General features: G+C 48.7%; 1 protein-coding gene across 1 annotated transcript in view; it reads left to right on the top strand.

Annotated features, from left to right (window-relative positions):
* Positions 1–20,065, top strand: part of LOC119973221 (dynein heavy chain 3, axonemal-like) — a 714,697-nt gene that overhangs the window by 592,922 nt on the left and 101,710 nt on the right. Inside the window, exons 57-59 of the mRNA XM_038810887.1 lie at positions 161–338; positions 5,325–5,401; positions 19,580–19,873. Of these exons, the coding sequence (XP_038666815.1) occupies positions 161–338; positions 5,325–5,401; positions 19,580–19,873 (549 nt within the window). The remainder of the gene's footprint in view (positions 1–160; positions 339–5,324; positions 5,402–19,579; positions 19,874–20,065) is intronic.

The raw sequence follows: 20,065 nt of genomic DNA, 5'->3' as shown, positions 1-20,065 counted from the left end.
TCATTTTCCTATGTTCCTGAGGTTGTTCTCCTTAGTGCAAATGAAATTGATTTGATAGAATCTATTCTCATTGGCGGTTAAAAACAAGAATATTTTCCCAATGAGTCCAGTGGTTTAATTTGCTGAAATTCTTGCCAATTTCCTGTTTCTTATTCTATAGATGATTCCAGCCATCCAACAATTCGTCACTGAGAAAATGGATGCTGCTTATATCGAGCCTCCAACCTTTGACCTTCAACATAGCTACAAGGCTTCTAGTCATTTTACTCCCCTGGTCTTTGTTCTTTCTGCTGGAGCTGACCCCATGGCCTTACTTATGAAATTCGCCGAGGAACAAGGTATTGTTTTTTAAAATAAATTTAGAGTACCCAATTCATTTTTCCAATTAAGGGGCAATTTATTGCGTGGCCAATCCACCAACCCTCCACATCTTTTTGGGTTGTGGGGGCGAAACCCACGCAAACACGGGTAGAATGGAAAATTAGAATTCCTACAGTGCAGAAGGATGCCAATCAGCCCATTGAATTTTCACCGAGCCTCTGAAAGAACACCACTCGACACAGGCCCAATCCCCCCGCCCTATTCCCACAATCCCACCTAGGGGTAATTTAGCATGGCCACCTTGGGGCTGGTTTAGCATGATGGGGCTGGTTTAGCACAGGGCTAAAGAGCTGGCTTTTAAAGCAGGCCAGCAGCACGGTTCAATTCCCGTACCAGCCTCCCCGAACAGGCGCCGGAATGTGGCGACTAGGGGCTTTTCACAGTAACTTCATTTGAAACCTACTTGTAACAATAAGCGAATTTCACTTTTCACTTTCACCTAATCTGCACATCTTTGGACTGTGGGAGGAAACTGATGAACCCAAAGGAAACCCACGCAGACACGGGAAGAATGTGCAAACTTTGCACCAACAGATTGGTATAGAAATGGCTCAGCAATTACTTTATATTGAACCTTTAATGTAGTGATTGTCCAAGGGGCCCTGCACAGGAGTGTGTTCAAGGCGTCTAAGACAGCAGGAGAGTGCGGCGGTAGGAGTGGAGCAGCGACGACCTCCGCCTGGCCCCGCGGAGTTGGAGACGAAAGCGCTCGGGAGCAGAGCCAGCGACCAGGAGAGAGAGAGACCCCTCCACGGACCAATGGTGACCACGTGGTGAGTGATGAGACAAAGGGGAATCCCCATCCAGAACACACAACTTCTCTCGCGACCCCTCCTGACCCAGTGAGAGAGAAGGAAAAATAGGAGGACAAGGAGAAGGGGGAAGAAAAAAGAAAAGAGAAGAGAAAATAAAGAGAGGGGAGGGAAGGGGACCAACTACAGACCCCCCCCTCAAACAAAACAAAAAACGAAGCCTGAGGCAGACCCAGCGAGAGCAGAGGAATGGGGGAAGTGAGAGCAGGGTAAGGAACAGCAGTGTGGAAAGAGAGAGAGACAGATGGCTGGAGGAAAGAAAACCACCAAAGAGAAGGGACAGCGAGACACAAGCAGTAGCAGCAGCGAGGGGAAATGCAGGAGCGACGGACGCGCAGGCAGGTGGTCCCACAAGACGAGACGGAGGTTCAGGCGAGTCTGAAAAGGATGGCGGAACAAACAGCGGAGTGGGAGCAGGACGCAGCGACCAGCATAAAGGAGGCACTCTTGTCGGATCTCCAAGCAGTGGTGAAGGAGGCGTTGGCAGAGATGTCGCACAGAATGCAGCAGACTATAGAAGGCCTGGAAAGGAAAATGGAGGCACAGGAAAAAATGATTCTGGAGTTGAAGAAGGCCACCTCGGACCAGAGTGACAGGAGGATAACAGGGTGATAACCTGTAGTAACTACCCAGGGGGGCCTAAGAGGGAACGTGGAGGACCAAGAAAATATGTCCAGATGGCAGAACATTGCAATCGTGGGTCTGCCAGAGGGGAGGGAGGGCAGAGACCCAACAGGCTACATCACCCAAATGATGGGAAAGCAAGTGGAAAAGAGGTATTCCCAAACCCACCAGAAATAGACAGGGCACACAGGTCGCACCGACCCAAGCCCAAAGCCAGGGAGCATCCCAGAGCGATTATTGCAAGTCTGCATCGGTTCCAAGACCGGGAGAAAATCCTAAAGTGGGCCCGGCAAACGAAACCGAGAACGTGGGAAGGGAAGACCATAAGGGTGTATCAGGACATTGGGGCGGACCTGGCCAAAAGAAGTGCTGAGTTCAATAAGGCGAAATCAGCACTGTACAAAAGTAAGGTGAAATTTGGGATATTATTCCCGGCCAAACTCTGGATAATATTTCAGGGGAGAGAGCTGTATTTAACACCCCAGTGGAGACTGATGAGTTTGTTAGAGCGAACAAACTGGGGGAGGAGCACACGCAACCGCAATGGAAGACATGGGGATGGAAAAGGAAGAGAAAACCTGAACAAAGAGCGGAGGACAGGCCGCAAACAAGAACGGTGGGATTATGAACTGTGCACATGTGTTTTATGTCTTGCGCGGGACTGTGCTGCCTCGTTTCAGGGCCTGTCTCCTCTCTCAGTGCAATGGGGGTAGTGAAGATGGGGGGGGGGGGGGGGGGGGGGGGGGAATGGAGCCAGGGAAATGAGGGTGAGAAAAGCAGATAGGAGGGCGAGACAAAGGCCAGTAGGAAGAAGGTTAAACAGGGCCAGAACTGGGCGAATACTGGGAGTAGGGCCACCGTACAGTGAGGAGGGCAAGCACGGGAGGGCAGGAAGGAAGGAGGGCCGCGGCACACCTCTCAGGGGAGAGGGAGCGCCTGGCACAAGGAGGGAAGGGGGGGGGAACACGGGGTGGTGGGGGGAGAGGAGTCGAGGGGAGAGCGCAGAACAAAAGGGAAGCAAAGAGAAAGGTGAGATAGCGAAGCAGTACAGACATAGGGCTCGGCGGGCATGGAGCAGGGCGAGGAACCAAGAGGGTGCTTCAAATAGCCACTCGGGAGGGTATCAAGGCGAAGGGAGACCTTGGAGTGCAGGGGCGCACCCACGTGGCATACACACAGCTGTCGGCCACATTGAGTTCCCCTGGACAAAGGGAAACCCCAGAGAATTGAGGCCCGACCTCATGGTGAGAGCGGCGACCCTTGCCATTCTGGACGGCCCCCTAGCAAAGGGAAACCCCAAATTAAGTATACTTACCCAGGTAAGAATGTGTGATCCCGCAGGACCGGGAGGTAAGAAACCCCCCCCCCCACCAGGATTGTTACCTGGAATGTAAGGATCCAGAGTCTTCGCCCACCGAAGTCCAACCCCCTCATCATTTCAAACATCTCTATCAAATCTCCTCTTAGCCTTCTCTCCAAGGAGAACAGACCCAACCTCTCCTGTCTATCCTCATAACTGAAGTTTCTCATCCCTGGAATCTTTCTTGTAAAACCTCTTCTGCACTCTCTCCAATGTGTTCACATCCATCCTATAGTGTGGTGCCCAGAACTGTACACAATATTCCAGCTGCTTTATTAACTGTTCTCGCCACCTCCTATGATCAAGGCACATATACACCCAGGCTCTTCTGCTCCTGCGCACCCTTAAGAATTTTGCACCTTATTTTATATTGTCTCTCCATGTTCTTCCTACCAAATTGCATCATTTCCCACTTCCCCGCTTCATCTGCCACTTATCTGCCCATTCTACCAACTTGTCTATGTCCTTATGAAGTTCTACACAGTCTCCAAATATTTCCAAGTTTTGTATCAACCGCAAATTTTGCAATTGTCCCCTGCATGAAACAGCCGGAACTTTCCGCTGTTAACGCTCTGGGATCCTCCGGTCCCACCAGCAGCGCATCCCCACCGTGGGTTTCACAGCGAGGGGTGCATTCTTGACAATGGTGAGACCAGAAGATCCCACCGCCGGCCAATGGCGACCGTCTCCACCTCCACAGAACACGTGGTGGGTTGTGAAGAAAATCCCACCCCAAGATCTGGATCATTTATGTATATCAGGAAAAGCAAGGATCCCAATACTGCCCCCTGGGAACACCATTACAAACCTTCCTCCAGCCCGAAAAATATTCATTGCCGATTCTCTCTGCTTCCTATTATTCAGCCAATTTTATAGACTCCCTCCAGTGCAGAAGAAGGCCATTTAACCTATCAGGTCTGCACCAACTCTCCAAAAGAGCACCCTACCTAGTCCCATTCCCTGCCTTACCCCATAATCTCACCAAACCTTTGGACACGAAGGGGAATTTAGCCTGGCCAATTCATCTAACCCGAACATCTTTGGACTATGGGAGGAAACCGGAGCACTGGGAGGAAACCCACGCAGACACGGGGAGAACATACAAACTCCACACAGTCACCCAAGGTCAGAATCAAACCCGGGTCACTGGCACTCTGAGGCAGCAGTGCTAGGCACTCTGAGGCATCAGTGCTAACCTCTGTGCCACCACACTGCCCTTATATCCAAGCTGTTACTATCCCTTTTATTCCACAAGCTGTAACTTTTCTCACAAGTCTGTTGTGTGGCACCTTATCGAATGTCTTCTGAAAGTCCATGTACACCACGTCAACAGCATTACACTCATCGGCCCTTTCTAATACCTCATCAAATAACTCCAGCAAGTAAATTAAACTTAATTTCCCCTTTCGAAATCCACACTGGCTCTTCCTAGTCAACCCACATTTTTCTATGTGACTGATAATTCTCACACAAATAACTGTTTCTAGAAGTTCCCCCAGCAGTGACGTTGAACTGACTGGTCTGTAATTCCTGGGGCTATCCCAAATCTTACAATTTTGGAAAATTAACATCAACACACCTCATTGGCCACCTCTTTTAAGGACCTAGGATGAATTCCATCTGGACCCGTAGAATTGTCAGCTGCAGCTCCATCTGTTTATTCAATATTGCTTCCTTAGTGATTGTAATTTTGTCACGTTCCCCTTTCCTTTCCACCTCCTGATTTACTATTGACTCCACATTCTCACTCTCCAGAACACCAATACTCACTTTATGGACTATTTTCCTGTTTAAATGTCTATAGAAACTCTTGCTACTTTCACATTCCTAGTTAACAATTCAGTCACCCAGGCAGACTGTGGGTCAAGTGACATGGCCCTCTTAATTTTACTCTAAATTTTGAGATACAGTTCCAAATATAATCTTATAAACCCCAGAATTGTTCCAGTCAGAACAGAATCCTGTCAAAGCCACTTAAATTAGACATTTATATCATTAATATGAACGTTAAAAAGGAAGTCAGACTTTTGGACAGGGAGTGAATAACATGCACAGAGATTTTAGTATATTGATAGATATGTAAATTTATATTTCAGTCCATGAGAAAAATACTTTCTGAATGTTCAAATTTACACGGTGTTTTTCAGGAATGGGTGGAGCAAATCTCCAAACAATCTCCCTTGGCCAGGGGCAAGGTCCAATCGCTGGAAAAATGATTGAAAATGTAAGTTGGTGAATACTGGTTGGTGAAGTACACTTAGTTTTCACTGTTCTCAGTTATCCAACAGTCCCTGAGAGATAAAGATGTTCAGAAATTCCCACTGGATGTGGTTCTGAGCCCAAACATTTTCAAGATGGCCTGGACTGCCAATCTCCCTATTGATCCTGGAAAAAATCGAAAGGAAAACAGCCCATTTAATTAAAATAGGGATGGGTAGAGCAGCTCACTGCATCTCCTGAAGCAATACCCAACAAAAATGTAACATTGTGAGAGCTTCAAACATTCCAAAATAACGGGTTAACTGAGCAGACTGGGTTAATGGGAATGGGTAGGAATTGTGAGTGGATTCCTATCAGCTATGAGGAGGTGGCTTTGGAGGCAGGAGAAGGTATTTTACAAAAGGTCATGTTGGAGAGGCTCCCTGACTTGTTCTCACCTCCGAGTGCTCTTGAGGGAGAGGTGGTGAGATTGACGCTGCTGGCTGGGGAGCTAATTAGCAGCAATTAAGTAGCCACTTTGGGGCAAACTAGTGACGCTACCAGAATCTTATCAATGGCAGCACCTCCCTCCCCCTCACACCCTGTCCACTTCCCACCTCCCCAAACACCAACCATCATCCTGCTGTGGCCAAAAACTGGTAGGTGCCTGGAGGCTGGAGGGTGTGAGAGCCGTGACTGTTGGACATCCTGTGGAGGGTTTTGCCCTCTGCAATGATATCCTGGCAGTTGTGGCTACATTTTATTTGAAGCTATTTAAAAGTCTTCAGTGAACACCGCCTTTGAGACACCCTCACCGTCTCTCACCTACAGTGGCAGTGCCCACTCTTGCTGTGGCATTGCAGGTGGCCGCAACTTCCCATGATGCTCCCATTGGTCCTCCCACCAATGCAGCACACTCACCATCTTTTATTGGAGACAAAACCCAGAGAGGGTCTATTCCCAATATATATATTACAGAATAATATTTTGTATTTTCATTGATTTCATTGATATGGCAGGCACCATATGAAAACAAACACAGTTTCATTCCTGCAGTGTTCTATTTGAAATGGTCAATCACCACAATTTGCCAATTGATGGAAAGTTATATTAATTGTAAAATGTAGCTTCCTGCAACATGGCTATTTCTCTGCAGCTTTGTTGTGTGATTCAGTCTATTTGGCTGGGGTTTTCCATTCCAGAGCTAATCTCATGGTGGGAGCAGAGAGTGTTTCCTGCCGCGGAGCCCGGTGAGAATTTGCGCAGAATCTCGTGATACTGGCCTAATTAATTATGCAGCCAGGGGTTTCCCAATGTATTGTGCAGTGGGGTGGGCTGGTTTTGATTTGATTTGATTTATTATTGTCACATCTATTAGTATACAGTGAAAAGTATTGTTTCTTGCATGCTGTACAAACAATGCATACCATACATAGGGAAGGAAGGAGAGACTGCAGAATATAATGTTACAGTTATAGCAAGATGTAGAGAAAAGATCAACTTAATACGAGGTAGGTCCATTCAAAAATCCGATGGCCGTGGGGAAGAAGCTGTTCTGGAGTCGGTTGGTACATTACCTCAAACTTTGGTATCTTTTTCCTGACAGAAGAAGGTGGAAGAGAGTATGTCCAGGGTGCATGGGGCCCTTAATTATGCTGGCTGCCTTTCTGAGGCAGCGGGAATCGTAGACAGAGTAAGTGGATGTGAGGCTGGTTTGCGTAATGGATTAGGCTACATTCACGACCTTTTGTAGTTTCCTGCGGTCTTTGGCAGAGCAAGCTCCATACCAAGCTGTGATCCAACCAGAAAGAATGGTTTCTATGGTGCATCTATAGAAGTTGGTGAGGGTTGTAGCTGACGTGCCAAATTTCCTTAGTCTTCTGAGAAAGTAGAGTCATTGGTGGGCTTTCTTAACTATAGTGTCGGCATGGGGGGACCAGGACAGGCCGTTGGTGATCTGTACACCTAAAAACTTGAAGCTCTCGACCCTTTCTACTTCGTACAAACAGCAGCACAAACAGCAGCCATGCAATGTCTGATTGCTGCAGTGAAATCTCAGATTAACACACTCCCTGCCATCACCAGGCGCCGTGTTTAAAAGGCATCCAGACATCAGCTTCTTTGTCACAAACCCACCATGGTAAGAGGAGATGACCCTGCGATCCCAAGGGAGCTCTGGCCTCAGAATCAACTAAGCTTCCCTCAATGTGCTGCTCAATCCCAGTGCATCCCAGGAAGGGTGTCCTTTAATCAGACCAACTCAAGTTTCCAGGGTGATCAGTACACAAGGTCTCCACTGGAGGACTGCCCTGCAATGTCAGAAACAGATGATTGACCTCACTCATCCGCTCTGCCAGGGTAACCCTCAACTGCTCACTCTCACCTCACTGAATGGTAGAGGGAACATCGGCCTCATTGCCAATGACATCATCTGTGCAGCCCCTACATGAATGAGCTACTCAACATGATACGGTGATGCCTCATGGCCCCACTACAGTCCATCTGGCCTGCTGATGGAGAGGCCACTGTGGGTCCCTGACCTTTCCTCACAGAGAGCTCAGATGCGCTACTATGTGAAAAGTCCACACGGTCACCCAGGGCCAGAACTGAACCCGGGTCCCTGGCACTGTGAGGCAGCATCGAGGTCTCCATGGGGAGGGTAGTGAACGCCATGGAGAACCTCATCCAGTAGAACTGCTAGTGATGGACACACCTGCACTCTGTCAAAGTAGCCCACAATGTGCAGGTAGACCTCCCACTGCTTATTCTCCAGCCTCCCTCATAACCATAGATCCCATCGTCATTGTGGACATTCCAACCCGGCCCCGTGAACGCAGCACAGTTTACGTCCCCGACCTGTTCCTATCTCAAGGCTGTGTACACAGTCAGGTACAGAGGGGAGCCTCTCTCAGAGACATCTAGCTGTGTCTACATGAGAGGAACACAGGACACTTCAACCTCCATCCTAGTGCCCCTTCTGTTCAAGAAGAAAGGCAGGGGCCCTTGGGCACCCTAAGGGAGGAGAAGTTGCTGTTGGACACCCCTGGGACCTTCACTCAAGATGCTATACGGTGTCTGCCCCTTCAGAATCCCCCTTTCCTGTGACCCCTTCAACTTCATCTCATTGCAGTAGATTCATCTCATATAGGGCAGCACGGTAGCATGATGGTTAGCGTCAATGCTTCACAGCTCCAGGGTCCCAGGTTCGGTTCCCGGCTGGGTCACTGTCTGTGTGGAGTCTGCACGTCCTCCCCGTGTGTGCGTGGGTTTCCTCCGGGTGCTCCGGTTTCCTCCCACAGTCCAAAGATGTGCGGGTTAGGTGGATTGGCCATGCTAAATTGCCCGTAGTGTCCTAAAAAGTAAGGTTGGGGGGGGGGGGTTGTTGGGTACGGGTATAGGGTGGATACGTGGGTTTGAGTAGGGTGATCATTGTTACATCGAGGGCCGAAGGGCCTGTTCTGTGCTGTACTGTTCTATGTTCTATGTTCATTGTTAATGTTCTTACACTTTTGTAAATAGTCCACACTTGTACTTTAATGAGGTCAGATGTGGTTTAATTGTGATTCGTAGTTGTTTTAAACTGTGAGCCGCACCCCAAACACCCCACCCCTGCCTGCCCTCATCCTCAGGGCACCCAAGGCTGGGTATATGCCCTCGGAATCAGGTATGTACAATGTGCAGGGAGGCATGGATTTTTGCCAGGACTCTTGCCAGACATGTGCAAGAAGCCTCTTGCCCTTCACACTCTCATCAGTTCCAGCACATCAGCAATGTCAGTGCTACATGCTGGGCTGGAGTCCCCCTTCAGTTGTCCTGATGAGCTGGCCTGCCTCTCCAGCCCCTCCTGATAATCCAATACCTCCTCCCCCATGCAAAATCTTGAGATCTCCATCTCGAGACTTTAGGTAGTTGCAAGTGGCCATTGTGTTGAGGGCTTTGTGGACCTCATCATCAGGGTGAGAGATTATAGGCAGTCCTGGGACATTGGAGGCCATGTTATAAGGTTATGCATGGCACACACATTGTGCTCCTGCTGCAGGGAGGAGTGAGGCCTCTGTGCTCAATGCAGAAAAGGCACAGCTCGGTGGCAATGGAATTTTCTGGCTCAGTATGGGGCTGCAGATGGGATGTCATGATTAGGGAAACTAAATGGGGAAAATACAATAGAACATAGAACAGTACAGCACAGAACAGGCCCTTCGGCCCTCGATGTTGTGCCGAGCAATGATCACCCTACTTAAACCCACGTAACCCGTATACCCGTAACCCAACAATCCCCCCATTAACCTTACACTACGGGCAATTTAGCATGGCCAATCCACCTAACCCGCACATCTTTGGACTTCAAATGTGAAGAGGTGTATTTGAAGCTCTCTGAGAGAGGCTCCCCTCTGTACCTGACTGTGTACACAACCTTGAGATAGGAACAGGTCGAGGACATAAACAGTGATGCGTTGACGGCGCCGGGTTGGAATGTCCACAATGACGATGGAATCCATGGTTATGAGGGAGGCTGGAAAATAAGCAGAGGGAGGTCCACCTGCACATTGTAGGCTGCGGTTACAGGAAAATTGGAGGGACCCCAACACTGAAAGGGGGAGAGTAGAATCACCGCCACCATCTTTCAAATGTGAAGTTATTGCGTGATTTAAAATCAAAACTGGAATAGAATCTGCATGGGAGGATTCTGAGGCAGTTGGAGGAGCCTACACCTGAAGGAAGTGGCCCAGAGTCACAGCATTTAAATAGAGTCAGAGCTAGGAGAGAAGAGGAAGACGTCTTTGAGAAAGTGCAATTGGACCCATTGCCTTTTGGTGAGTTTTAACCATAGACTGCAGGAGTCACTGGTTTCACCACACAGTAACTGTATCTGAGCTTTAATAGAGAATATTGTGAGAATGGAAAATTCAGGAAACTGCCAGATCATGAATGAAAGCCTCGAATGCACTTTCTCCAATTGACTTGGATCGCAGGACAAAGGGCATCCATCCAGTCATTGCTGAAGTGCAGGTTGAGCTTGATCAGTAAACTAGATCAGAGATTGCAGGAGTGCCTTTGGTAATATGGCACATATAAGAGCTCCCCCTGAACCCATCACTGTCAACATACCCACGTCCTATGTGAACCTTACCCGTCCCCAACTCGATACTCTTTGCCTGGGACAGACTGCAAACGCCTCCTCCATCCATGACTTTTCCAGCAGCAGCTCAGTACCACTTTACCAAAAGCACTCCTGCAATCTGCAGCCTACAGTACAGGGTGCAAACAATTGCAGACATGCGACATTAAGAGATCCATGGCAGCAGCCTCTGATCATTCACATTAACAGGAAAGGATCCCACTCCCTGAACAGTCAACTGTCATAGAACATAGAACAGTACAGCACAGAACAGGCCCTTCGGCCCTCAATGTTGTGCCGAGCCATGATCACCCTACTCAAACCCACGTATCCACCCTATACCCGTAACCCAACAACCCCCCCCCCCCCAACCTTACTTTTATTAGGACACTACGGGCAATTTAGCATGGCCAATCCACCTAACCCGCACATCTTTGGACTGTGGGAGGAAACCGGAGCACCCGGAGGAAACCCACGCACACAGGGGGAGGACGTGCAGACTCCACACAGACAGTGACCCAGCCGGGAATCGAACCTGGGACCCTGGAGCTGTGAAGCATTTATGCTAACCACCATGCTACCCTGCTGCCCTGTCGTGCGATCATCAGAAGCACATCCTGCACGTTTGTGCCAGGCACCCAGGGAGTTCCTAGAAACTGAGTCACTTCGGGTACCTTGTCCGAAGGATCTCCGTGATTACAGGGGTGGCTGCTTGGAGATGTGGGGTACCCACTCAAGCGATGGCTCACAGCATCCGAGCATTAGCCTCTGAGCCTTTCTTTTATTCATTTACGGGATGTGGATATCGCTAGCTAGGCCTGTATTTTTTTGCCCATCCCTAGTTGCCCTTGAGAAGGGGGTGGTGAGCTGTCTTCTTGAATGCTGCAGTCCCCAAGGTGGTATTCCCAGATATCTGCTGCCCTTGTCAGAGGCCATGGTTTTGGAAGGTGCTGCCTCAGGATCCTTGGTCCCGTATCCCTTAAGATCTTAACCTTCATGCAACAAAAATAAAATATAATATATAACAATGTCTACATTAAGATGTCTTACAACACCAGGTTAAAGTCCAACATGTTTGTTTCAAACACTAGCTTTCAGAGCACTGCTCCTTCCTCAGATGAATGAAGAGGTATGTTCCAGAAACATATATATAGACAAATTCAAAGATGCCAGACAATGCTTAGAATGCGGGCATTTGCAGGTGATTAAGTCGTTACAGATCCAGAGATAGGGGTAACCCCAGGTTAAAGAGGTGCGAATTGTCTCAAGCCAGGACAGTTGGTAGGATTTCGCAAACCCAGGCCAGATGGTGGGGGATGAATGTAATGCAACATGAATCCAAGATCCCCGTTGAGGCCGCACTCATGTGTGCGGAACTTGGCTATAAGTTTCTGCTCGGCGATTCTGCGTTGTCGCACGTCCTGAAGGCCTGCGTTGTCGCGCGTCCTGAAGGCCGCCCTTTCTACATTCACCACACGCCCATGAGCAGGTTATTGATAAAGTGACTCTTTTTAAAAATATATATTTTATTGCAAACATGTATCAAAACAGGTTACAGCAAATAAACACCCCTGGAAACATACTTCCCAGCAATCAATTATACAGGCTGTACAGATTTTTTTGTCCTTTTTCACCCTCCCCACCCACCTGCGACAAAAAGCTCCTCAAACACGGTCACAAACAACCCCCACCTTTACTCAAACCCCCCCCCCTGCAGAGCCCCTTAGCTCATACTTTATCTTCTCTAACCGCAGGAAGTCGTACAGGTCACCCAACCAAGCCGCTGCCCCTGGTGGCGATACCAACCGCCACTCCAGTAAAATTCGCCAGCGTGCAATCAGAGAGGCGAAGGCCACGACATTGGCCTTCCTCCTCTCCATGAGCTTCTCTGAAACCCCAAATATCGCCACCAAAGGTCCACCTCCTCCTCCACTATCCTGGTTAAGATTCCCGCCCAGAATCTTCCCAATTTTTTGCAATCCCAAAACATGTGCGCATGATTCACTGGTCCCCACCCACACCTTTCACATTCATCTGCTACCCCTGAAAAAACCCACTCATTCTTGCCCGAGTCATATATACCCTGTGCACCACCTTGAACTGTATCAGATTCATCCTTGCACAAGAGGAGATCCTGTTTACCCTACGCAGTGCCTCACTTCATACTCCCCAATTGATCTCCCCTCCCAACTCTGCTTCCCATTACTCCTTGATCATCACCACCCACTCGTCTCCCTGCTCCCCCAGACACTTGTATCACCAATTCTTCCCTCCCCTTCCACATCAGAAGCAGCAGTTGCTCCAGCAGGGTGTATCCCGGCAACCTAGGGAACCCCCTCCAAACCTTTTGCGCAAAGTCCCCAAACCACAGATACGGGAACTCACTCCCCCTCGGCAGCTGTAGTCTCTCCCTTAGCTCCTCCAGACTGGCAAATCCTTCCTCCAAGTACAGGTGACAAAGTGTCATTTGACAGCGCTATTGATGACCTCTTCGGTCACTTGACTGATGATCAAGAATAGACTGATGGGATGATAATTGACAAGGCTGAATTTGGCCTGCTTTTTGTGTTCAGGACTGTTACAATCCCACCTGATCAAAAGAATAAAACATTTATTGAATAAGAAACAATGAACAAAAATACTTTAGAGATATTTGCAGATTTGTAAGAATAACACAAGTTACAAGATCCATCATGTACTCGAATGATCACAGTAAGTACACAGTCCATGTACCAACAGGCGAACTGTGGTCAGACATCCCACATTCTGAAACCAAGTGGCAGATGCCACCTGAGACAATTTCAGTGGTTCGTAATTAGGAATGGGTAATAACTGCTGGCCCAACCAGTTACACCCACATCATAATTTTTAAATAAAAAGGCCCATGATAAGAAGTCATCTTGTTGAATTTGGAACTCTGGATTCTCGCAAGCCCACTTCACTTCCTGCAGCTTTGGCCTTTTGGAGTCTTTCTCTCATTCTTAACTTCAGTGAGCAGAACCTTTTTACAAGAAATATTTTTTATTCTCCTCCTTTTTCACATTTTCTCCCAAATTTACACCCAACAATAATCAGTAACGAATGCAATGTCAATCCCCATATCAATAACAACGATCCCATCATCCCATCAAACCCCCAAACGTTAGCCCGCATGTTAACATAAACAAATGACAAAAAGGAATCAGGAATCACCCATAGTCACCATTGGGCAGCACGGTAGCATTGTGGATAGCACAATCGCTTCACAGCTCCAGGGTCCCAGGTTCGATTCCGGCTTGGGTCACTGTCTGTGCGGAGTCTGCACATCCTCCCCGTGTCTGCGTGGGTGTCCTCCGGGTGCTCCGGTTTCCTCCCACAGTCACAAAGATGTGCAGGTTAGGTGGATTGGCCATGATAAATTGCCCTTAGTGTCCAAAATTGCCCTTAGTGTTGGGTGGGGTTACTGGGTTATGGAGACAGGGTGGAGGTGTTGACCTTGTGTAGGGTGCTCTTTCCAAGAGCCGGTGCAGACTCGATGGGCCGAATGGCCTCCTTCTGCACTGTAAATTCTATGAAATCTATGAAATTAACATATAGAACATAGAACGATACAGCGCAGTACAGGCCCTTCGGCCCTCGATGTTGCACCGACATGGAAAAAAAAAACTAAAGGCCATCTAACCTACACTATGCCCTTATCATCCATATGCTTATCCAATAAATTTTTAAATGCCCTCAATGTTGGCGAGTTCACTACTGTTGCAGGTAGGGCATTCCACGGCCTCACCACTCTTTGCGTAAAAAACCCACCTCTGACCTCTGTCCTATATCTATTACCCCTCAATTTAAGGCTATGTCCCCTCGTGCTAGCCACCTCCATCCGCGGGAGAAGGCTCTCGCTGTCCACCCTATCTAACCCTCTGATCATTTTGTATGCCTCTATTAAGTCACCTCTTAACCTTCTTCTCTCTAACGAAAACAACCTCAAGTCCATCAGCCTTTCCTCATAAGATTTTCCCTCCATACCAGGCAACATCCTGGTAAATCTCCTCTGCACCCGTTCCAAAGCTTCCACGTCCTTCCTATAATGAGGCGACCAGAACTGTACGCAATAATATACAGTCCCTCTTCCCCCCCAAACCTCCCAGCCCTCCCCCTCCCTAATGTTCGATGTGATCCAATTCTTGAAAGTGCATAATAAATAACTCCCATGAATTATAGAACCCCTCCATCCTTTCACTCAGTTCACATTTGACCTTTTCAAGCGTCAAGAATTCCAGCAGGTCCCCCCCGCCACGCACAGGGTTGATCTCCACACTAACAGGATCCGCCTTCAGGCGATCAACGTGGCGAAGGTTACAACATCTGCCTCCGCGCCCGTTTCCAACCCCGGTTGGTCCAACACCCAGAATATGGCCTCCCGAGGGCCCGGGTCCAGTTACACGTGCGAGCAGAACCTTTTTTCCCAGATTCCTGTTTTTCATAGAATTTACAGTGCAGAAGGAAGCTATTCGGCCCATCAAGTCTGCACCGGCCCTTGGAAAGAGCACCCTACCCAAGCCCAACCCCCCATCCCCATAACCCTGTAACCCCACCCAACCTTTTTGAACACTGAGGGCTGTGGGAGGAAACCGCGAGGACCCGGAGGAAACCCACGCAGACACGGGGAGAACGTGCAGACTCCGCATAGTGACCCAAAATGTGAATCGAACCTAGGACCTGGAGCTGTGCAGCAACTGTGCTAACCACTGTGCTACCGTGCTGTTCTTTGTTCCTTTGACTGGACGCTCTTCTTGGAACTTGTTGCTGTCCCTCTCACTGGTTTTAGGACCTTTTGGTCACTTAGTTTGGGTCCTGCAGTGTGCAATCTCCCTTCATATCCTACTGGAGAGATTTAAAACTTCCCTGCGCCTCAGAGCATCTTCACCAACCCCACGGCGGATACTGCTTTTTGCTGTTTCTGTGGGGCCCTGGTTGCGAGGCAACAGCATAGTTTTCCCTACTTTAAAAGCTGTAAAACCTCATTAAAAATTCAGGCATCTTTTAGAGTGAAACTAAAATTCCTTAACACACAACTACAGAAATATAAATTAAATTTAAACTTAAAGTACATTTGCACATAAGTACAAATATAGATTACCTAAAACTTTTTCTATTTCCTAACAGGACATGAGCAATTCTCCACATTGCCTGATAGATGCCAGTGCTGCAGATGCACTGGAACAGCTTGACTAGGGGCATGGTAGGTTCTGGAGCACAAGTCTTCAGTACTATTGCTAGAATATTGTCAGGCTCCATAGCCTTTGCAGTATCCAGTGCCTCCAGCCATTCCTTGATATCACATGGAGTGAATCGAATTGGCTGAAGACTGGCATCTGGAGGAGATGAGATACACCGTATCGAATAAGGCAACATGATGCAACATCAAGCTGAATATTGGGCATCCTGAACTTGTGCTTCGGATATTTGGACCACTCAGGTAGGGCTCTGCAGTGATCTCCCCAAAGAGCATGTCCCACATCATCGTGGTGTGCTGTGTCCTTCACAGCCTGACACTTCAAAGGGGGAAATCACTTGCCAGAGGAGACATCCCAGGGGGTGGGGGGGGGTGCTGAGAGCTCCTCAGATGATGAAGAGCAGGAAGGGCAGGAACCTGAAGTGAGAGATAAGATCTTCCACGTGAGGTTGCCATCGAAGACGTACAGCATGGAAGACGTGCCGCACTGATTGCCACAAGATTCCAGGAGGAGTAAGGTACACGCAATGGGACACAGCCACATTCCTGCTGTCCCTGAGAGCCATGATGTGGAGATGCCGGCGTTGGATTGGGGTGAGCACAGTAAGAAGTCTTACAACACCAGGTTAAAGTCCAACAGGTTTGTTTCAAACACTAGCTTTCGGAGCACTGCTCCTTCCTCAGGTGAATTTAGCATGGCCTTAGAGCCATGGCAGTGCACGAAACGGCCTTTACAACCACTGACATCGAGAACAAGTTCAGCATTTGGACTTAACAATAATAATCTTTTATCACAAGTAGGCTTACATTAGCACTGCAATGAGGTTATTGTGAAAAGCCCCTAGTCGCCACTTCCGACCCAGTTCGAGTAAACAGAGGGAGGATTCAGAATGTCCAATTCACGTAACAGCACTTCTTTCATGACTTGTGGGAGGAAACTGGAGCACCCGGAGGAAACCCACGCAGACACGGGGAGAACTTGCAGACTCTGCACAGCCAGTGACCCAAGCCGGGAATCAAACCTGGGACCCTGGCACTGTGAAGCCACAGTGCTAACCACTATGGCTTCATAGTGCTAACCACTTGCTTCAACCCTCATGATTCACTAGGAAAGGTAAATGGTGAACTCTGTATCCGTGCACTCGGGGAAATGACAGTTGTGAAAAGGGCTTGATGCAATGTTGCCACTTTAATGAGAAACCTTCAGTGGACACTGAGATGTGCACATGGTTGGAGAGAGCATCATGGCTGCAGGTCTTTTGCTTTGGTACAGAAATAAAGTCAGCCTTCTCATTTAGAGCAACGTTCATAGCTACCCCTCCAACGCTAGTGAGCACGCCTAATTCCATGTTATCTTGTATGGAATAGAGGTTACAAATGCACCTTGCAGACATTTAGAATCATAGAATTTACAGTGCAGATCGAGGTCATTCGGCCCATCGAGTCTGCACCAGCCCTAGGAAAAAGCACCCTACTTAAGCCCACAACTCCACCCTATCCCCCTAACCCAATAACCCCACCTAACATTTTTGGACACTAATTGCTTTTTAGCATGGCCAATCCACCTAACCTGCACATCTTTGTACATAGAACATAGAACAGTACAGCACAGAACAGGCCCTTCGGCCCTCAATGTTGTGCCGAGCAATGATCACCCTACTCAACCCACAAATCCACCCTATACCCGTAACCCAACAACCCCTCCTAACCTTTTCGGTCACTAAGGGAAATTTAGCATGGCCAATCGACCTAACCTGCACATCTTTGGACTGTGAGAGGAAACCGTAGCACCCGGAGGAAACCCACGCAGACACTGGGAGAACGTGCAGACTCCGCACAGACAGTGACCCAGCGGGGAATCGAACCTGGGACCCTGGCGCTGTGAAGCCACAGTGCTACCCACTTGTGCTACCGTGCTGCCCAGAACTAAAAACAGCACAGCACACGAACAGACCCCTCAGCCCTCAAAGCCCTCGCCAATCATGATGCCTGTCTCAGCTAAAATCTTGTACACTTCCGTATTCCTCTATTCCCATCCTATTCATGTCTTTGTCAAGACGCCCCTTAAAGTCACGATCGCACCTACTTCCACTGGGAGTCTCCCATCCTCTCACATAGCCACTAATGGATCCAGTGCAGGTCCAATCACAAATCTAGCAAGATCTGCTGGATCAACATCTCTAAGGCATCCACCGCTCTTCTCATAGAGCCCCTGAGAAGCGCTTGCATGTTGGAGGCACGACATCAGGCAAAACGTGGACTCTTCCATCCTTCATTCTGATTTGCTGACTGCCTCTCACAATTCTACCTGATTTTCTGCTGCCTGCCATTGCATCTCCAGCAAGTGAGAGATGGCTTTGCCCAGAGGCTCATCACCCAGCTCAGACTTAGCGGGCGCCTGTTCTCCAGCAGTCCGCCGAGTGCTAGAGACCTGGGCTGCCACTGCCTTTGGTATTCCTCTGAATGTGACCCCAAGCCTACTCCATAACTAGGATCCATTGAGCTGGTGAAAAGTACAGGTGAATGTAGTATGGGTGTTCTGGGGCTTATGTTGGATGTGCTGCCCTGTCAGGACCTGCCTTCCCCACAGGAGCGATCTCTGTCCTCACCCACCAAGTCGATTGAATGTGATGAGAAGAGATGGAGGCGAGTTTGCGAAGCAAGCAAATCTGCTGTGCCCTCTCCAGTAAGGGTTGAGGATAAAGTTTGTGTAGCATGAGATGTTGGTGATGTTAAAGTACCTGTAAGATAATCAATGTTGATGTGACCCTGCTAATATTATGTGAGATCCCTGAGCATTGTAACACTTTGAGTGCCATTATGAGAGTATGAGATTGGAGTGAAGAAAAGGTTGATTTATCCTGACAGAGCGGATGAGATCATTCATCCCCTTCCCACACTGGGTTGCATTTCTCAGATGTAAGCCCAACAAGCTGACCTCCCTTGCAATCGCCTCCCAGGTCAGCGAGGTGAGGCTGATTGGTGTCCTGCTATCCCTCAGGTAGAGAGCATCCCAGCGCTGGTGGACTCCACGGATGATGGCCTCAAGGGAGTCAACGCTGGAGCCTGATGCAGCTTGGTGTTGGATGCGGCCATATTGAAACGTGTCCTCCACACAGTGGGGCTGAAGAGACTGTCTTTGTATGGCTTTTAAATATGGCATCACGAACTTTGACCCATTAGATAACAGTGGGGCAATGAATCAGTGCCCATCCCACCATGTGACTCGGAGAGCTATTTGTCAATACATAATTAATGAGCTTCCGAGGATGAAATCAGATGAAAATTCCCCCATGATGCCCAGGGGGAAACACACCATGAAACCCGCTCCCCACTACACTTAGTTTCCAAAATGTTTTTTCTGGTTCAGTGGGGTTCAGTCCGGTCCTCATGTTCTGTCTCTGTCTGGTCCAGTCCAATTCTGCCTGGTTCAGTCTGGTTCTCTCCAGTTCAGTCTGGTTCTGTCTGGTTCAGTGGACTGTACAGAGAGCTGGCCAGCCTGGTCTCATAGATTATCATAGATTTTACAGTGCAGAAGGAGGCCATTCAGCCCATCGAGTCAGCACCGGCTCTTGGAAAGAGCACCCTACCCAAGGTCAACACCTCCACCCTATCCCCATAACCCAGTAACCCCACCCAACACTAAGGGCAATTTTAGACACTACGGGCAATTTATTATGGCCAATCCACCTAACCTGCACATCTTTGGACTGTGGGAGGAAACCGGAGCACCCGGAGGAAACCCACGCACACACTGGGAGAATGTGCAGACTCCGCACAGATAGTGACCCAAGCCAGAATCGAACCTGGGACCCTGGAGCTGTGAAGCAATTGTGCTATCCACAATGCTATGCTTTCTTGTTTTCCAGGCTGCTGAGGAGGGTACCTGGGTTGTTCTTCAGAATTGTCACCTCGCCAGTAGCTGGCTGCCTGAGTTGGAGCGAATCTGCGAAGAAGTGATCACCGACAGTGACCGAACCAAGCCGCAATTCCGCCTGTGGCTCACCAGCTATCCATCCAGAGACTTCCCTGTCTCCATGTTGCAGAACGGAATCAAAATGACCAACGAGCCACCACAGGGACTGCGAGCAAATTTGCTGAGGTCCTACCTAAATGATCCCATCTCTGACCCGCATTTCTTCAGTGACTGCAATAAACCAGAGGTAAGGACTGCCTCTCTGGGGCTCTCTTTCCCCAGATACTGCTGGATTGTGAAATTCAATCCCTGTCTTGCTAAACTCAGTTAATATCTCCCTTATGAGTACAGAGATATGGGTTTGAAGAGGATCATGGATTCTCTTCCTCCACTAGGATTCGGAAACATTAAAGGGATGACAGTGGATAGGCGATGGCCA

The sequence above is a fragment of the Scyliorhinus canicula genome, chromosome 11 (assembly GCF_902713615.1).
Source record: "Scyliorhinus canicula chromosome 11, sScyCan1.1, whole genome shotgun sequence".
NCBI classification, from domain to species: domain Eukaryota; kingdom Metazoa; phylum Chordata; class Chondrichthyes; order Carcharhiniformes; family Scyliorhinidae; genus Scyliorhinus; species Scyliorhinus canicula.
Note: the sequence above shows the minus strand (reverse complement) of the source record. Positions and strands in the feature narration are given on the sequence as shown.